Source organism: Parasteatoda tepidariorum, chromosome 8 (assembly GCF_043381705.1).
Source record: "Parasteatoda tepidariorum isolate YZ-2023 chromosome 8, CAS_Ptep_4.0, whole genome shotgun sequence".
NCBI classification, from domain to species: domain Eukaryota; kingdom Metazoa; phylum Arthropoda; class Arachnida; order Araneae; family Theridiidae; genus Parasteatoda; species Parasteatoda tepidariorum.
The window spans coordinates 26,164,574-26,184,380 of NC_092211.1; the positions used below are offsets into that span (position 1 = coordinate 26,164,574).

At 28.3% G+C, this 19,807-nt stretch overlaps 2 protein-coding genes across 2 annotated transcripts in view; one reads left to right on the forward strand and one right to left on the reverse strand.

The window, feature by feature from the left end:
• Nucleotides 1-19,807, forward strand: part of LOC107450915 (protein O-mannosyl-transferase Tmtc3) — a gene marked incomplete in the record, with an annotated part of 110,556 nt that overhangs the window by 73,248 nt on the left and 17,501 nt on the right. Inside the window, 6 exon segments of the mRNA XM_043046277.2 lie at nt 4,186-4,267; nt 6,135-6,228; nt 11,032-11,147; nt 12,176-12,348; nt 14,396-14,648; nt 15,847-15,998. Coding sequence (XP_042902211.2) covers nt 4,186-4,267; nt 6,135-6,228; nt 11,032-11,147; nt 12,176-12,348; nt 14,396-14,648; nt 15,847-15,998 — 870 coding nt within the window.
• On the reverse strand, nt 8,230-9,593 carry LOC139426270 (uncharacterized). The gene is made up of 2 exons (XM_071184469.1): nt 9,520-9,593; nt 8,230-9,072 (listed from the first exon to the last, which is right to left on the reverse strand). Exon 2 carries the CDS (start codon nt 9,061-9,063, stop codon nt 8,230-8,232), a length of 834 nt encoding a protein of 277 aa, XP_071040570.1. The 5' UTR covers nt 9,064-9,072; nt 9,520-9,593.

Consider the following 19,807-nt stretch of genomic DNA (forward strand, 5'->3'; position numbering starts at 1 on the left):
TGGCAAAAATGGATATCGCGGTGAATAAGTTGTGAATACAAAAGGGTTTTGTTGCTGCGACGTGGCGGTCAATGTAATCAATCAAACAAATCAAATCAACATATCAATAAAAGGAGCTGACGGCACATTGATTTTAACGATAAATGCTATGGTTTGCAATCTCATCCGCACGATGTTTTCTGTATTAACTCTAAAAAAGATAGCTTTCTTTTAGAGAAGAAAACTATGCTTCTAAGAAAGTGAAAGAAAGTTATTTCCGAGATTGAAAGACAGTTCTTCACCGAAGGAGGTATATATAATATATATATATGTTCAAAATGAAGATAAAACAAAGGAAAATTACAGATATACTCGTATGAAAAAGGGGGGGAAATAGTAATAAAAATCTGAAAAAAATGATAAAATTTTTTTTAAAAATCCGGAAAAAAAGAAGATATAATCTTTTCATCAGCCCACACGATTATATCCTCAAAGAAGAGTGCTTTCTAATATTTCATCAATATAGCCAAAGCAAAATATATCAATACAATAGTGTGAGGAGCACTCAAAAAATTTTTACAAAAATTAGACCAAATAAAATAGAACACAATAAGTAAAAATAACGCGTAAAAACAGAAAATATAAGTAGAAAACAGAATAAAACATGATCTATAAAGCGAGTTGCGAATTCAAATGAACTTACACAAACGGGAAATTTTTCAAGAATGATTTAAAATATTTTCGTAACAAGATTGCCAGATTGCAAGATAGGAAAACAAAGCGCAAATTGAGCGTAACTAGAGGAGTTTAGTTTTAACGTGCGGTGCAAAACAAATTAGACCTTATGCTTAAATCAAATTAACTGTAATCTGTAAATGTCGTTTAATAAATAAATAAACTAAACTTTTACTCACTGCTAGACTCCAACTACTTTTATTTCAAATTTTTATAAAATAAAGTAAGGAATTTGCCCCGAAATGAAATTTTCGAAGTCGGTGTAAAAATAGATGAACCCCGAGTTTAAATGTTTAACATACGTGTGCCCTCTTATAATTCAAAATAACCTTTCATGTGCACATGAATAACTGTTGTTATTAAATAAATGAATATATTAAAATTAAATATGGCAGATCAACTGTCTGACAAAGTTGACGAGTTAAATATTTGCATATCTAAATCTCAGCATTTGAAAGATTCAAGTGTTTAAAACAAATTTTAGGTTTACTTCCATTTTTAATTTTATCATTTTACATATGAATTTTTTTAAATTGATTAAAACCATTAAAACTAACTATTTAACGCTTTCTTAAAAACTAGAATTATTAATTTTAAAAGGGTGTTTAAAGAACTGTCTTAATAATTATTCTATCAGAGTGCTTTCTTACCTCACAGATATTTATTTTAATGATCTTTTTAAATAAATCTTTTTGCAAAGCTAAACAACTTAGTCGTTGAAATAATTTTTAAAGAGCTTATTTTTAAATTTTCATTTTAGCTAATATTTGCACAAAATTAAAATACAGAACTTGAGTTAAACTTTAAGTAAACTGAATCCCAGTTTATATTATTTCTTAAAAATTGTACTTACCTCTAAGTTTAATGTTATATACAATTTTTTTTTTTAATCTTAAACGTGTGTGTTCTAAATATGACTTAAAACTGTTAAAACACATAACTTTAATTAAAAACTAGATTAAAAGTCAACTTACTTAGTTAAGATCTTTAATATTTCTAAGATAAAAATTATAATGTGTGTTTTAAAAATTATAATTTAGCAGTTCAAACGTTTTGAAAATTACCATTCCCTTCGAAAGAATTTTTGTTAAATGAAGCCATCAGAACTAAATACGTTCTTAATTATTTTTTTTTATTTACAGCTAAATTATTTTTTATTGAAATATTTAGCTTTTTCGACTGAATGATCCTAGTATTTTAATATTTTTTTCCCCTTTCAAAACAACCTGGCATGTAGGCCAAATAATAAAAATTGACTAAAATCTATACAGAGAGCTGTCCAACTTATAACTTATAGTTACAGATAATTCAAAATTTCAATTGATAGCACACTGTAAGTCTATAATAATATTTTTTTTTCTCCTTTCAAAACAACCTGACATGTAGGCCAAATAATAAAAATTGACTAAAATCTATACAGAGATTTGTCCAACGTATAACTTATGGTTACAGATAATTCAAAATTTCAATTGATAGCACACTATAGGTCTCTAATAATATTTTTTTCTCCTTTCAAAACAACCTAACATGTTGGCTAAATAATGAAAATTGACTAAAATCTATATAGAGAGCTGTCCAACTTATAACTTATGGTTACAGATAATTTACAATTTCAATTGATAGCACACTATAGGTCTATAATAATAATATTTTTTTCTCCTTTTTAAACAACCTAACATGTCGGCCAAATAATAAAAATTGACTAAAATCTATATAGAGAGCTGTCCAACTTATAACTTATGGTTACAGATAATTTGAAATTTCAATTGATAGTAAGTCTATAATAATAATACAATTTCCTTCTTCTTGGAAAACAAGCTAACACTAACTAAGCCTAATAGCTAAGCCTAATAATAAAACATTAACTAAGATTTTATAAGTAAAGGTTTCTAACATATAACACGCAGTTACAAAATGCTTGGATTTTCAGTTGATAGCATACTGAGTGACCATTTCAAAAAAAAATTTACATTTCAATAAAACCAAATAACAAAACGCTATCTACAAACATATGCAGAACTTTCCGAATAATAAAACAAGACTGCAATTTGTTTGGAATTTCAATCGATAGCATACTGTGTGACTAATGTTACACTTCTGTCGTAGGGAAACAGATTGATATTGGTCCTTTTCTACCTAGACTCTCTGAGTCGGAAATTGGAGTTGATGGAAACACGTGATGCAATGTTAGGGCACTGGGGTGATAAAATGAAAAATTACATTTTAGGGGGAGTTTCTTGGGGGACCAGAAAAATGATGATCAGCAAAGACGTGGTTATCTAAAAGGGCAGACAACTCGTTGGAAAAAAATGCACTTCTCCCTTGTGATTTATTGACATTTTAATCTAAAACGCATTTTAGAACTGATGTATTTGAAGAATAGGTTGGCAATGTGTGATTCTTCGGTGAATGCTCTGAATATTGATGTATCAATTTTTTCTCTCTTTTTTTTTATTTTACACTTTTTGTCTGTAACGCCATTTAAAAAAGTGAAGAGCTTAGAGGAAAAGCGTGTTAAGAAAAGCAGGGAATCGTCACAATGTTTCGGATCAATTCACTGAAGTAGTTTAGATGAATGATTTAAATCACTTCAATTTTAATCAATGCTTCTATTAGGTTTACGAAGAATGGGGTGACAGTGATATGAACTTTAATAGAATTCTTCAGTGGTATTTGGCGAATAGGTTGGCAATGTGATTCTTCGATAAATGCTCTGAATATTGATGTACCAATTTTTCCTAATTTTATTATTATACACTTTTTGTTAGTAACGCCATTTAAAAAAGTGAAGAGCTTAGAGGAACAAACGTGTTATGCGTTATATAAAGTAAGGAATCATCAACGTGATTTGGATCAATTGGATCAGTTCACTAGAGTAATTTGGAAAACTGATTCAAATCAATGCTTCTATCAGATTTGAAGAACTTATATGAAATAGGTTATTAATTTGAATTGCTGTATGCTCCCTTACTAAAAAAATAAATAAATAAATAAAATAAGAGAGAGGAGGCCTAAATGTCTTAAAAACTATTCGTTTGTTTACAAGAAATAATAAATAAATAAAATAAATATATAAATATATTTTAATAGATCACACATATATTGAAATGCTAAAACACAAATAATTAAATGCTTTTCTGCATTGCACAAACTTGTCTGAAATTCTTGATTTTTTTTTTAATGTTTATACATATGTATATGGATGTTACATTGTTACCGTAAAGTTTTCTACACAATTTTTTATGATATTTTTATAAAAAATTTTAATATTTTTATGAAAATTTTTAATATTTTTATGAGAATTTTTAATATTTTTATGAAAATTTTTAATATTTTTATGAAAATTTTTGATATTTTTATGAAAATTTTTGATATTTTTATGAAAATTTTTAATATTTTTATGAAAATTATGAAATATTTTTATAAAAATTAGATTCTTAAAAAAATATTTTATTTTCTTATTTCTAACAGATTTTGTCGTCAATTATTATCAAAAACTACAAGCATTGTCGCTGCAATGCTCTTTGCTGTGCATCCAATACATTCTGAAGCAGTAAGTTTGTTTGTTTTTTTAATATTTATCATAAATTTTATGAAAACTTAAGTCATTAGGTTAAGTTATTAACGTCTGTTTGCAAGAAATAATAAGGTTAGAAAGTAAGAAATAATTAGTTATTAACCTAATGACTTAACTTTAATGAACTAACTTTAGCATTGAAAGGTTAAGCCAGAGCATAAAGTAAAGTTGAGAGTTCGGATCAAATTCCGGTAAAATGTACCAGCGCTCAGGGTGCCATTACTTTTTTACCGTAAAATCCATTTTTACCAGGACATCTTAAGGATCAAAAAGTCTTATATACCGTCATTTTTACAGTAATAATTATCATAAAATATCTGAATCACTTCAATTAAATAATTATTACTGCAAAAATTACTGTATAATTTTTACGGTATGAATGGATTTTACGGATATTACACCAAGGTGCCGGTACTTTATATCGTAATTTGACCCGAAGTTTTTTACAGTGCACATGCTGTACGCTTCTTATTTTCAAGATTATTTTTAAAAAAAAGCGAGGAGTTTTGTGGAAGTGCAAGTTTAAAGCAGGAAATCATCCAGGTGATTGGAATGAATCGAATCACTGAAGTGATTCGGATAGCTGATTTAAATCAGTGCTTTAGGTTCGATAATAATTTATGATAAATTCTATGTAAGCATAAAACAGGTAAAATTACAACTATTGAATATTTATACAAGAATATATGAGTTAAATGGATTTAATAGTATGTGCTGTAAATTTATTATATTCAATATTTATTAAAACAAACATTGGGTAAACATAAATCATTTTGAGTTATAAATAACGACAGAATTTAAATTTTGCACCAGAACGTATAGGTTAAATTTAATTAATAACATAATTTATATTTTAAAATGTAATGAAAAACCGCCTTTCTCTCGCAGGAAAACAAATTTGATTTGATTTCAATGTTTACCTTTATTACCTTTATGACTCTTTATCCAAATACACATTTTATTGAGTATGGTTTTTGCTAAGCAAACCAGTTATTATTCTCACCTTATTTTAAATTTAGTTTAAAAGTTCATCAATAGATGACGCTGAAAGATAGACAAACTATATGATAATGTTTTCTTCAGCTTGAAATTATTGCACAGACGTCTGTTAATTTTGAAAACATTGCTTTATTGTTGTTTTCAGTTGGCATACTCTGTTTACTATTGTTGAAAGTGGATGAAACTAAAACTGATTTCCTAAACAAAACTCAGCAAACGTGCATCTCCATTCATTACAATTTTTATTTATTTTATTTTCGTCATTGTTTTTCAAACTACCGGTTATTTTGAAGACATGCGGAAAGCAAATTATGTTAAAAAAATAATTATTTAATAATATAAATTTTGGTTTGAAAAATTGTACTTAATTTAAAAATTTTATTAAATATAATTTTATTTTATTTTAAAGAAAAAAAAAGGTTAAAATAAACTTTGGATAAATAAAAAAAATTTTTAGTTTTTTTTTGCATGAAAATAAAATATACTTATATGTGTTGTAGATTTAAATGTAGTTGTAGATTTAGAAAATATCTTTTCAAAGCGAGTCGGATAATCAGCTACAAGAAATTAAAAGTTATTTAGCTAACTTTTGAGTTTTCAATAAAATAAAAAAAAATTGATGAAATTTTATTGTAAAAACTTTATTTAAAAAATTTCATTGTTTAAAAAGTTTTAATAAACTTACTTCACTTGTTAATTTTATTTTTGAAAAGTGTTTTAAAGTAGATTTTAATATATAAATCATTGTATTTGAAAAATAATGAGTAAAACTGCTATATTGATATTTCCCATTTAGTTTTTTCTAATAAAAGCCTTTTTTTATTTTTTATTTTTTTACTTTTAGGTTACTGGTGTGGTAGGAAGGGCTGAACTGCTTTCATCAATATTCGTACTTTTGGCTTTCCATTTTTATATCAAATCCAGACGTCAGAACAATGGTAAGATTTTAAAAAGAATAAGTTATTTAGTATGATAGTATAATGTTTAAGAATCATTCTACATGTAAAAGCACCAGCAGGCTGTAAAGACTTATTTAACATAGATTTTCGAACTCGGTGGCCAAGGAATATAAAAACCACAGTTTAAGTGCTTTACACTTGAAGCAAAACGCTGATTTTGAACTATATTATATCATCTTGCAGTGAAGAATTAGCTTGGACGGACAAAAAACTATCATAAATATACTGACCCATCATATATTTTAAAAGTTATTAAACTATTTAAAAAATCGCCATTTTGGTGACATTTTTCCATCTAGATAAAAATTATAAAAATCACTGCCTTATCTTTTGCAAATTTTTATGAGCCCAGATAATGCAGCAAAGAAGTAAGTCTTTAAATGTTCAAAAATTAGTCGGCAAACACTTTTGATTTCCACAAAATTGTGGCTTTTCTCCATATTGACATTTTGCGCCATTTTCAGCCAAAGCATAAATCGCCAGATTTAGAAAAGCTAAATTTGTCCTCACAGTCATGAGCAACTGTTGTGCCAACTCACAGCAGTTATGAACCTTGCATATTATTCGCAAAAAAAGCACCATTTCATATGAAGACGAAGCCTTCGAAAAGCAACCTTAAATAAATCAGATTCACTACCATTTGATCAAAAAAATACCAGGTGGCCAATAGCTTTGTTGAAAAACTAGCTTGTTCGGAAACTAGTTTAGAATCGCAAATTTCAGTCATTAGAAATGAGGTCCTCTCCAAACTTTTCAATACTCTAAATGCGAATACAATCGCTAGTAAAAGGTCTCACTCATAAATTGATAATCTTACGTAAATTTTTGAGAAATATTTTTGTTTGCATTAACCATGTATTTAAATGGATGAGAACACCATTGGGGGGTATTTTACACAGTTTTATTTTATTTCATAAGCGGCGTTGAACAGCTGTCCCAATTCTGAGTTTACGATCAACAAAGTTCAACTATGCGGCTTTATAATTTTGAACTCAACCCAGAAAAAATGGGAACTCCTGGATCAAGCATTGGGATAAACCAATACCTCCTAGATGGGAAGAAAGCCGAAGGACGCAAAACGATGACTCATACAGTTAGGCCCAGATTCGCTGATCACTTTTGACGATGACGGGTTTTTTTTCTTCCGTTTCTCGACACTTTTTCGTTACTCTTCTACTAATTTTTTACTTGCTACAAATTATTATATATTTTTTTTTGTCTAGATTAAATTTTCTTAAATTGTGTAAAAATGCTTAATATATTTATTTGTTTTCAGAAATGATTAACAATAAAGCAACTCTAACAAAAATAACTGATGTGTGAATGAAAAAAATATATTTTTAAGCATTAAATACCAGTTTTATTTTATAAATTGGAAAATTTTATCTAGCTTTTTGTTATAAAATGTATGGATTAAAAACAAGGAAATATATTTTTAAAGGGATTTTGTACATTTATTATTATTATAGTTTTGTGACATAAAACTAAGAAAGGGATCTAATTTTTATAATACGATACTTAAATTTTTAGTAGATGATTATTTTGGATTTTAATGATTATGTTTTGCATGTTATTAGAACTAGAAATTGTATCTAAACAATGACATAAAATAAGCTTAGGAAAATTTAGAAAATCAAATGCAGTCTTCAAACAAGGTTTAGATAGAAAAAAAAAACATATCAAAAGCATGATTATAATTTGTATTTTTTTCCTGTGGAAGTGTGATTGTTAGAAGTGATAAATTAAAATAAAATAAGCAACCTTAGATAACAAATATTTTATTAAGTAGTAAATTCAAAAATGATAAATAAAAATGTAAACACAAATTTTACTGAAATATGTTAAACTTTGAGTAACATTTAAAAAAAGTATAATTTTTACCCATCACACTAATAAATTAAAATAAAGTAAGCAACCTTTGACAAATATTTTATTAAGTAGCAAATTCAAAAAATGATTAATAAAATGTAAACACAAATTTTACTGAAATATGTTAAACTTNTTTTTTATAGTTGAATGATGCGGTAGAATAACATAACCACTGCTTCTCAAAAAATTATATGCATGAGGAGATATAGATAAAAACAATGAAGAAAAAATGAGAAAGTCTGTAGAGTATCGGTTTTGATTTTTTTGAGTAAAAAGTAAAGATAGCTGCTCTTTTAGAAAGTTAATACCTAATTTTTGATTATCTGAGCTTAAGTTTTCTAATTCTGTAAGTTGGACAGTTATAGAGTTAATAAGATTTGGAATATTATCAAACTTTAGATCATTAGACTTATTTAAATAACATAAAACATTTGAAATTTGCTGAACATTACTGATGATTAGAGGAAATGTTAAATCATGAAGTTTCTTAATCTTTACATTATCAATAAAAACACTTAAAGATAGATTTTGATCAACTATTACAGTAATATATGTGGGAACCTGATCAACAAATTTGATTTTCACAAAAGAAAAACTATTTTCAATACTTACCGGATTAAAAACACCATTTAAATCCACTAAACTAGATTTTTCTATCAGTTCAATTAGAGTATCTACTTTAAATTTTACATTATGCTGTTCATAAAGTTCTAAACTTTCAGCAAGGACGCTTTCCAACTGGCACATTTCTATTCTTTTTCTCTTTGCCTCTGGCTCTTCTCGAATTGGCTCATTTTTGGTCATATATTCTGGACATCCAGGAAATATAGATGGAATAGCCTCCTTTGTTAACCTTGGTTGTTCATAGGGCACAACTGTTTTCTTTCCAGTTTTTTCACAAACAAATTCCACAGCTTTCCTAATGTCATTTTCCTTGAAATGCATCTCACATACCTATAACAAAATGAATACATTATTTATAAGTGCATTTAAAATAAATATTATATACTATATTCATGCATGAAAAATTAATAGATTTTTGTAGAAAAATTAATAGATTTAAATTTCAAAATCAAATTAAAAAAATTGCTTTAAGCAATTACAATATATTACGGTCAAACAAAAATGTTTTAAAGTTTGAGCAAAAATTTAATAAAATACTAAAATTATTAATATTTTTATAAAATAAAACTCTATAAAAATAACTATTATATATAAAAATAGCTATTTAGTTATTTTGTCATTGTACACAAAATTTATTACAATAGTTTCGATATAATTGATAAGAACAACTTAATTATTATAATTAATTTATCCACAATTTAAAATAGTTTACTCTAAGTAAAAATATAATAAAGAATCATAATTAAATTTTTAAAAATAAAAACAAATATTACTCACTTTAGAATTCTTTGTAACTTCAAAATCTCTTGGTATGGCGGCAAGCCATTTCTTATGTAATTTTTCATCTTCAGGAAATCAGAAAACTGATACTTTTGTACCATCAACTTTGTAATTTCCTCTGCAGTTTGGTACACAGCATTTATATAGCATTATTCATAACACTAAGAATTAAATTAATGCTGAAATTTATAACATTTGTAGAATAAATATAAATTTTACGAAGAACGTTTACATCAGAACACCAACGGTTGTTTACAAATTCTAATCAAAAATATTCGCCAATTGGCTGAATGCGTACACAGGTTACAATACTTCAGAATATCGCCAATTGCTCGTTTGATCAGATTCGGATTTTTTCGGAAAAATAGCTACCGTGACTGGTTTTCCTCTGGGCCTAACTCTACTACGTCATCATCGCCTATAGTAACCCGTTGTGAGGCTTGATTCCTCTCTAGGAGGTATTGGATAAACTAGCCTTCATGGAAGGCTTTTTTTATGGAACTAACCTGTATTTATGTTTCATGGAGAGGAAAACAACGACAAACTTCCACGGCTAGGCAAACGGCAAGAGGATTATAGCTCATGATCCGTCTACCACTTAAGATATTTTAATTCAGCGCTGTGGTTGTTGCAAGCCGAGAGCAGAGTTCGTGTCAACAAGTCACTGCTGGGGCGGGGATCTAGGGCACTGGGCCCATGTCCAAGAGTTCGTGGGTTCTATCCCCGCCGGCCGAAGACTCCTCGTGTAGTAAATGGTTACTGGTGCACGGTAAATCTGTCGAGTAGCAAAGTCCTCCATGTTTCCATAACAAATCAATACCTATGCGGGTACTGATCCAAAAGTTTCCCTGTCTTCTGGATTGGTTCAAAATTACCAGGCTGCGGAGTTGAACATTAGTAGTCGTAAACCCAAAAATTGGGTCGGCTGTTCAAAGACCGATATAAAATAAAAATAATAAAACAAGCCACAGCTGGAATTCGAACCTGGGACATCTCATTGGGAGGCGAACGCTCTATCCCCTAAGCCACCGCTGCTCAACCAGATAACTCTGCCGCTTCACTATTCAATGTCGCAAAGATACTTCCCACTTGAAGTTTTTAAAGTTAGTTGCATTGATAACGCGTAACAGATACGCTTACTGTAGAGGCTAAGCTTAAAAAGAAACTTGCTTTAGAAATGCCTCTGTTCGTTGCGGCTTCAATGACATTCACTCACTTGCGACGTTATACGTAATCCTCTTCTAAATACCTCCATGAGAATGCCCATAGAGAGTGTTTCACGTCCTATTGTCTGTTGCATTGATGTCAAGCTTCTTTTCCAATAATTTTGCACATTTATATTTAATCAGAAACTCATCTATTGGACCCATTCAACCTAAATCGAATCTCTTATTAGAACTTTCGCTGTAAAATGTATTTATGTAATATAATATTGCAGAAAAACCATCTTCAATTGAGTACAACCATATAACGGTAAACAAACTACAATTCTCTTTAAATTTTTTTCAGATTACAGAGCTCTGCTGCATTTTATTTTGTGCTTAGGGTTAGCCATGCTCAGTAAAGAACAAGGTATAACAATAGTCGCTGTTTGTGCTACTTATGACATATTATTAGTTCAAGAGGTATGGTATGTTCTATAACCTTCTCCTTTTTTCCCTTTAAACAAAAGCTTATTTATCATAAATAAATTGTACTAACACTTGTGCATCACAAGACACACACAGATTATAACATAATTAGTAATAATACTTGACTGAACATTTTGATTCTTTATCAAAGAAAAAAATTTATTACAATCTGCACGAAATATTTCTAAAACATGAAAACAAAATTTAATGAACTTTAATTTGAAATATTTAATATTGCTACATGAAAACAAAATAAAAATTCAATAAAGATATCTGAAATTAATAAATATGTATTTTATAAAACTACAGAAGAATCCAATAAGCAGGAAACATCCTACTTCTGTTTAAATAATTTTATTCAACCAAATATTTCACTACTTATTTATATGATTGAAAGTTTTTGTGATAGTACACTGTAAAAAATTCCAGATCAAAGTGCAATACAAAGTACTGATACTTTAAATGTATCATCCATAAAATTCATTTTTACAGTAAAATATTATACCGTAATCTTTACAGTAATATTCATTTACTTAGAGTGATTCAGTGATTTTACAGTAGTTATTACTATAAAAATTACTGTATCTAATATTTTTTATTATTTAACATTTTTTGGGTAAAATAGATTTTACGGTAAAAAGTACCGGCACTCTAAGTACTGGTACTTTTTACTGTAATTTGATCTAGAATTTTTTACAATTTATCTTAGAAATTTAACATTTTAGTGATAAACGCTACATTTTAGCAATGTTTCAAACATCTATTTGCATTTCAAAAAGATGAGTGATATATTTTAAAAAATTATGGCTCTAAGAAGTTTGTATTTTTATGATGTAAATGATAACGCTGGTTTTTTGTTATATTTTAAATGTTTTAAAACGTAAGAAAGTTCGAAATATTTAATATTTTGATTTTTTTTTATTGTGCAGCTTTGTTTTTTGTGTAACTATTGCTGCTTACATTTTAACATTTTACTTTTACTCTCTGTATTGAATTAATAATCTCCTCTTTCTTCTTTTTAGAACTCCCCTCTACCGCTGATACCCGAGAAAGCACCGAGAGGCAAAATTAAAGGACCCACTCCCACATGGAGAAAAGACTTAGTTCTACGACTGTTGGTTGTTGCAGTCAGTACAATAGCTCTTTTAATTTTTAGAATGAAATTAATGGGAGATAGACTTCCTGTTTTTAACAAGTAAGTATAAAATGAACAATATTGATGTAGATTTAAATTTTTTATGGACTTGTCTGGACAGTTTACTTTAAGTTTAGGTGATATTTTTGAAACAGATCTAACTATAAAATTGGATTAAAAAGTAATTTTTGTTTGTTTAATTTTTAGAAATGAATTACATATGCAAGTAACTTGGTTAGAGTTATTTAAATTTTTTAAGTACCGTCGGATTGTTTAATTTTAGTTTCTAATAGTTTAATTTTAGTTTCAGTGATATTTATGAATAATATCTTACTCTAAAAATGGATTGAAAAGTACTTTTTTTTTTAATTTAAGAAACAAATTACATAAACAAATAGCAAAAGTTACAATGAACTGACAATGAAAAAACTAATTGCAAAAATTAAAAAATATTAAATTAAGAAAAACAATTAAAAATTCAATTAAAAAAAATTTTTAATTTAAAAAAAATTTACAGTGTAACTTAATAAACATTCTTTGTACTTACTGTACCTTTATTGCACTGTGATTGTACTTATAGGTATTCATTATGTTTGGGTAATATGTATTTTAAGAATACTTTTGAAAAAGGAACTCAAAAAATAAATTTAATTAAGGTCGCAAATCAATATGAAAGCGAAAAAAAAACAATTAAAATCTAGTAAATCACTATTGAAATCAGCCCTGAAAACATAAAACCGGGTTGATTTTCGTGAAAACGGTGAGAGGATGAAATGCGATAAATAAAAACTACGTGTTTAATCAGGCAATGAAGCGTATTTCGTTGTTTTCATCCTGTCTAAAACACTTGGGATACGACAGAATTCAGTAGCGTATAGTAATCGACAGAATTGTGAAGCGAATTTCTTCAAAATAATTATTATTTATGCATCCCTAAATATTTATTTCAACAATAAAACTAAACGAATCTTCTTAACCTTATTTATATGCACCATAATTTCTTATTTGCTATTCATGTGATTAAAAAAACATTTCTGCCTTATTCAACTATAATATTTCGTTGAAATTTCGACAGTAGGAGAAGGAATATATTGATGAGATTTGCTACGCTGTTAAAAATTCTGGTTAAAGGTATAAAGTACTAGCATATTGGATGCATTTACCGTAAAATAAATTTTACAGTAAAATACATTTTTGCCGTAAAATATTACACCGTAATTTCACAGTAATATTTATTTAATTCGAATGATTCAGTAATTTTACTACAGTTATTACTGTAAAAATTACGGCCCATCAGATTTTTTGTACCGTAACATGTTTTGGTAAGAATTGATTTTTCGGTAAAAAGTACCCTGATTGTCAGTGTTGTGGTGCAAACATTTTTTTCCCGGAACGCAATTCACCGGAAGCGGATGTAAATAAAGATAAATTTAAATTCAAATATTCTTCGCACATTTTTTTTTCATCTAATATGAAAGATAACTCTATTTAAAATAATTAAAACATTAAAAAAAAAAAAGTTTTTCTATGATGCACGAAATAGTAAAAATCAAAATATTGGATGCAACTCATAACAATCGATATGGTCTCAGTTAATTTTCCAGATATTACTTCATTTTAGATAAAATTTAAATAAAAATTGTTGTAAGAATTTCTTATAAAATATTTAAAGAAAGCAGACAAAAAGTCTGTGGTTTTCAAATAACAATGATAGCAAAAAAAAAAAGTCGGTGAGTTAATCATAACAATGATAACATAAAATAAGTCACCGACTTTTAATCTGCTTTTATAAAATACTGATTTTGCAATCAATAGTTTACTATTTTTTACCTCATTTTCGAGCAATTCTCAAAAAAAATTCTCGAATTAAAGACTCGGAATGGAATTTCGTCTACCAAAAAAAGTACCGGATCGTAATACTGGATAAATCCGGCACCACTACACCCTTGCTGATTACCGGTACTTTTTACAGTAATTTGATCCGGAATTTTTTACAGGTATACATAGCAGATCTTTATAGTGTTTGTTATTATTTTATTTATTCTATGGAAGAAATCTTAGTAAAATTTTCCATTTGTTTTTTTTGTTTTTTTTTTCTTTTTAATAGATTTGACAATCCCGCAGCAGCGGAATCATGGCCTTCTCGTCATTTAACTTATCATTATCTTGCTTTATTGAACACCTGGCTGCTAATTTTCCCAATAGATCTCTGCTGTGATTGGACGATGGGAACAGTGCCAATAATTCATTCATTCGCTGACAAAAGAGTAGTTTTTACTCTTATTTTTTATGCTGTGATATGTAAATTAGTATGGACAAATTACTATTCAAGAAATAGAATATCAGTTACGATTTTAATGGTAAGTCATGGTTACTTGAAAAATAAATTTTAGATTATTGTTCCATTTTCCAATAAACTGTGAGTTATATTTGAAATTTTTGAACAACGCAAAAAAAAATGAAACTAAAAACATAAGCATTATTATTGTATAGTAAGTATTAGTTACGACTTTATAATTATTTTTTCAAACCATTTAAATAATTATACAATTTTATTTGACAAAAATGATACAACATCTCTATTAACGGATCATTTGTCAAATGGTCAAACTTATATGGGTTTTGCTGTATGCTTTTTTTTCCAACACATTCAATTCATTTTAATAAAATGTAAATGCAATAATTCAAAAAACGGAAATTATTTAAAGTGTGTAAAGAAAAACGAGAAAGTGATTAATTTATATCTTATTAAAATTGTTTTTAAATAGTAATTTTGTTTTGAATGTTTTTCCTTTATTTCAAATGAAAAAAAAAGGCAATAATAAGAAACTCCGTTAAAATTAATGATAAATAGAAGGTGTTCTTTCTAAAATCTGTCCTTATATGTTAAATAAATGTTAATTATTAAGGGTCAAAATTAAAATTTAAGGAAAAACAAATAGCTACCAAAACCTATCCTTATATGCTAAATAAATGCTAATTATTAAAGATCAAAATTAAAATTTAAGGAAAAACAAATAGCTGCAAAAACCTATCCTTATATGTTAAATAAATGTTAATTATTAAGGATCAAAATTAAAATTTAAGGAAAAACAAATAGCTATCAAAATAACTATTGGGGCAGAATCAAAACCTGTTTGATTTCCTGAAGAAATACAGAGAATTTGAAAAACAATTATTCAAAACGGCTCCAAGTTTCACTTGGTAATTAATTTGGTTTTGGTGTTAATCATCTCACAAAACTTACTTTGTTGTATATCATCTCACTTATTTGACAGATTTTGATAGTGTTTTCAATTTTTTTCACGCTTAAATGTTACTATTTGACCCCTAATATGTACTAATATAATACTTTTTATGTACTAAATTAATACTTTTTTACTTATTTCTAAAAACAAATATCTAAGGCGTCAATGCGGAACACTCTGCATACTCAATTGCATACTACGTTTATTGTGCAATGTATACGCTACCACTGCAATGTTTTATATAATTTTGGAAATTAAAATGTCTTCTGAATGCATTTAATTTTTGAAGGTATTTCATTTCACTTCTCAGGTTCTCTCGATGTGCGTGTTTCCTTTTGTGCCGGCTTCGAATCTTTTTTATTCCGTAGGTTTTGTAATAGCAGAAAGAATTCTCTACATTCCAAGTATGGGATACTGTTTCCTTGTAGCTCATGGATGGTACAAACTCTGCTTCTTTTACAAGTAAGAATCGTTCATCATTCTCAAAAACCCATTCATCATTCTCCAAAATCATTCATCATATCGAATATGCTTACACGTAACTAAGAAGAATTTTTCATTTGTAGAGGATGTTTTAAAAATATCACAAAGCATAGTTATTTTATATTTTAGTTTGGATGTAAGAAAGTGGAAAAGAGTTGCTTAACTTGGATTATTAAATCATTTTTCCATACATAAACCACTAACTCAAGTATCCACTATGAAAAACCACTATGTCAAATATCGAGAGGTTAGGACGAGATATGTGATTAAGAAAGTACACTGTAAAAAATTCCGGTTCAAATTACGCTATAAATAACAGAAGCTAATACAAAAAATTACTTGCAGAAGCTAATACAAAAAATTAAAATAAAAAACAAAGCAAAATCACATTATGCTAATTATAAAATACATTTTTTAAAATAGGGCAAATATCTACACAGCACAAACGGCGTGAATATTTACCATTTTTTAATTATTTGCAAAATGCAAAGATCTTTTGCATTTTTTTTTTCTATTTACTTCCTCAAATGCAAAAAAAAAATTAAATAATGACGGTAATAAATGATATAACGATTAAATAATGAAATAAGTAAAATATTTTTCCGAAATTTTTTAAAAAAGATTTGAATAATGATAACTGGTATCCACAAGTACTTTGGTCCAGGCCATTGAAGCCCCAATTAAAAAACTACCTAGCATGGAAGAGAAATTAACAATAAATGTGAAATATTGTAAATAAATATTACACATTTTTTTTTCCACATATCTTATGATTGTATTTGTTATCCAAGAGTTGAACGTATAGTCAACTGGGGTGAAAAATACTTTTTTAAACAAAAACTTCATGACTAAACATAATATTTTTCATTTTGAAAACCTCATCTTAATATGAAAATATAAACTTGAAAGCTAATAAAATATGCTAATTTTTTTTTCTTAATTAAAACCCCAGTGAGAGTCAATGTTTTTAAGTAGAGCTATTTTTTTTCTCTTTACCAAAGGCATGAATACGTAGTTTTATTTCAGTATAGTTTGTTCATTTAAAGAAAAAAAACTGGGTTTTTTTTCTTTTTTTCTTCTTTTCGGAAACTTCGTATATTATGACATTTTCTTCGATGTGTCACGAAAAAGAAAACATCGTCTTCGGATATATTTTTTGCGTAGTTAAGCGAACAACCTTTTTTTTAACTTTGCAAAATAAATTTGCGAATAAAAAAGAGCAAATCATTATTAAAAAGAAGGAAAAAAACGGAAAGGAAACTCGGGTTTAAAAAAAAAGTTGGGTTTAAAAAAAACAACTTACTTTGAAAAAGTTGTTCAAATACTAAAAAGATGGATTCAGGAGAGAGAAAAAATTTTATTTATTTTTTAACTGTTTTTTTTTTCCCTCGCAACAAAAAGGAATTTTTCAATAGTTAAGTTAATGTCCAGTTAAAGTTGTAATATCTGTCACATTACATGCTTATTATACTACTTTTTAATACAATGTTTTGAAATTTTGAAATTGTTGAATCAAAATATCGTTCAAATTTGCTGCATCATAATTGAGATTTTAAGTTGAACCATATTATCGTACTTCTCAGACTTAATAACACGATACTATGATTTAGATTGAACATGGTTCAACTTGATCGGGTACATAGTTCAATGTAACACCTTGATTACATTGAACCATGAAAACTTGCATCATTTTACGGTTTTAAGGTATCGACCTTATAGATCCCCGTAGAACCAATTTAGCGTACTGAGATTTAAAAAGTTTTCTTTCCCTAGCAGCAAAAAGAAATTTTTAATTACTAAGTTGAAGTCTAGTTGAAGTTGTTATATCTATCGAAAACATCACGCATGCATATTATGCTACCCTTTCATATACTGCTTCGGAATTTTAAGAGATGCTAAACCAAAATATCGTTCAAATTTGCAGCAACATAATTGAGATTTTAAGTTGAACCATATTATCGTACTTCTCAGACTTGATACTATAATTCAGATTGAACAAAAAGATGGTTCAACTGGAACAGAAACATAGTTGAACTTGACCGGATACATGGTTAAATGTAACACCTTGATTACATTGAACCATGAAAACTTGCATCATTTTATGGTTTTAAGGTACCGACCTTATAGATCCCCGTAGAACCAATTTAGCGTACTGACATTTAAAAAGTTTTCTTTCCCTAGCAGCAAAAAGAAATTTTTAATTACTAAGTTAAAGTCTTGTTAAAGTTGTAATATCTATCGAAAACATCACGCATGCATATTATACTACCCTTTTATATACTGCTTCGAAATTCTAAGAGATATTAAACCAAAATATCGTTCAAATTTGCAGCAACATAATTGAGATTTTAAGTTGAACCATATTATCGTACTTCACAGACTTGATAACACGATACTATGATTCAGATTGAACAAAAAGATTGCTCAACTGGAACAGAAACATAGTTGAACTTGATCGGATACATGGTTAAATGTAACCTTACAACCTGACAACAACTTGTCAACATATAAGGTAACGTGTTAAGGTTACATATTAACATATTAATGTTAAGTGTTCCGTAAACGCGACCAACGCTCTCAAATAAATCATTTCATTGAATCATAATAATTGTACTTTGAACAATAATCATAATACGGTTCGAATTTGTTCCAATTTTAACGTGGTAACTTAACCACATGACGCCCGGTGGCTGAGCGGTAGCGCTTCGCGCTGTCGTACGACAGGTCCCTGGTTCGATCCTCGGGCCGGGCAAGGTTGACTCAGCCTTTCATCCCTTCAGCGGGTCGATAAATGAGTACCAAGCATGCTTGGGTACTAAACACTGGGGGTTACGCGTTCGGCTGACCACCTAACCGGAACATCTGCTCCTGCACCCCAGAGCCCAAAGGTCAAGAAAACTGAGATGGGCACAGTAGGCCTTGGCCCTCTTTGGGCTGTCGCGCCGCTGAGTTTAGTTTCGTTTAGTTTAACTTAGCACCATTTCCGTTCAAGTTGCGCCCTACAGTATCGTATAATTTAGTTAAGGAAAAGTTAGTTAAGTATAGTTTAGATAAGAATATGGTTCAACTTAGGTCCTTATTAAGGTTGAAAAAAATTAAACACTATTATGGTTCAACTCATTAAAAAAATTTCTACCAATGTACAATGAGCCAAAAATAATAATAACATTCTAAATAAAGATCTAAGATTCTTAAAATCATAGTTCGAATAGCACACTTTAACTTCGAGTTATATAATTAGTTTTGACTATTAATTAAATTAAATTAGACCCAAAAGCGAACTTTCTCAGAACAAACATACCTTTTTTCCGACGAATTTATATTCTTGATTCTCAGAACATGAGAACGAAACTATGGACTTAGGCCCTTTAATATTTATTAATTTCACTTTTTGCGTATTTCCACAAATTAAAGTTGCGGCAAATATTATGATAAATGGGTAAAATAGTTCAAAACTCTCTATATTAGTCTGGTAGTTTGAAATTGATTTAGAAGAATATATCTTATTGCATTTTGGAATAGGGGAAATCATGATTTTAGCAAAATATCAATACATATGAGACTCACAACAATTTTGTTTTACTCTAAATAGCTTGTTGAGTCACGATAAGCCATACATAAAATTCATAATAACAGAGGTACACGAATCCGATAACTGATTTTGGTTATTTGTTAGTATTTTTCGCAACCTAAACTACGCCCGTGAGAATTTGCAAACGCTAATTGTAGTTTTCTCAAAACTACCACGCAAGTTTACGGAACAAAACAAGTTATTAACTAACTATAAT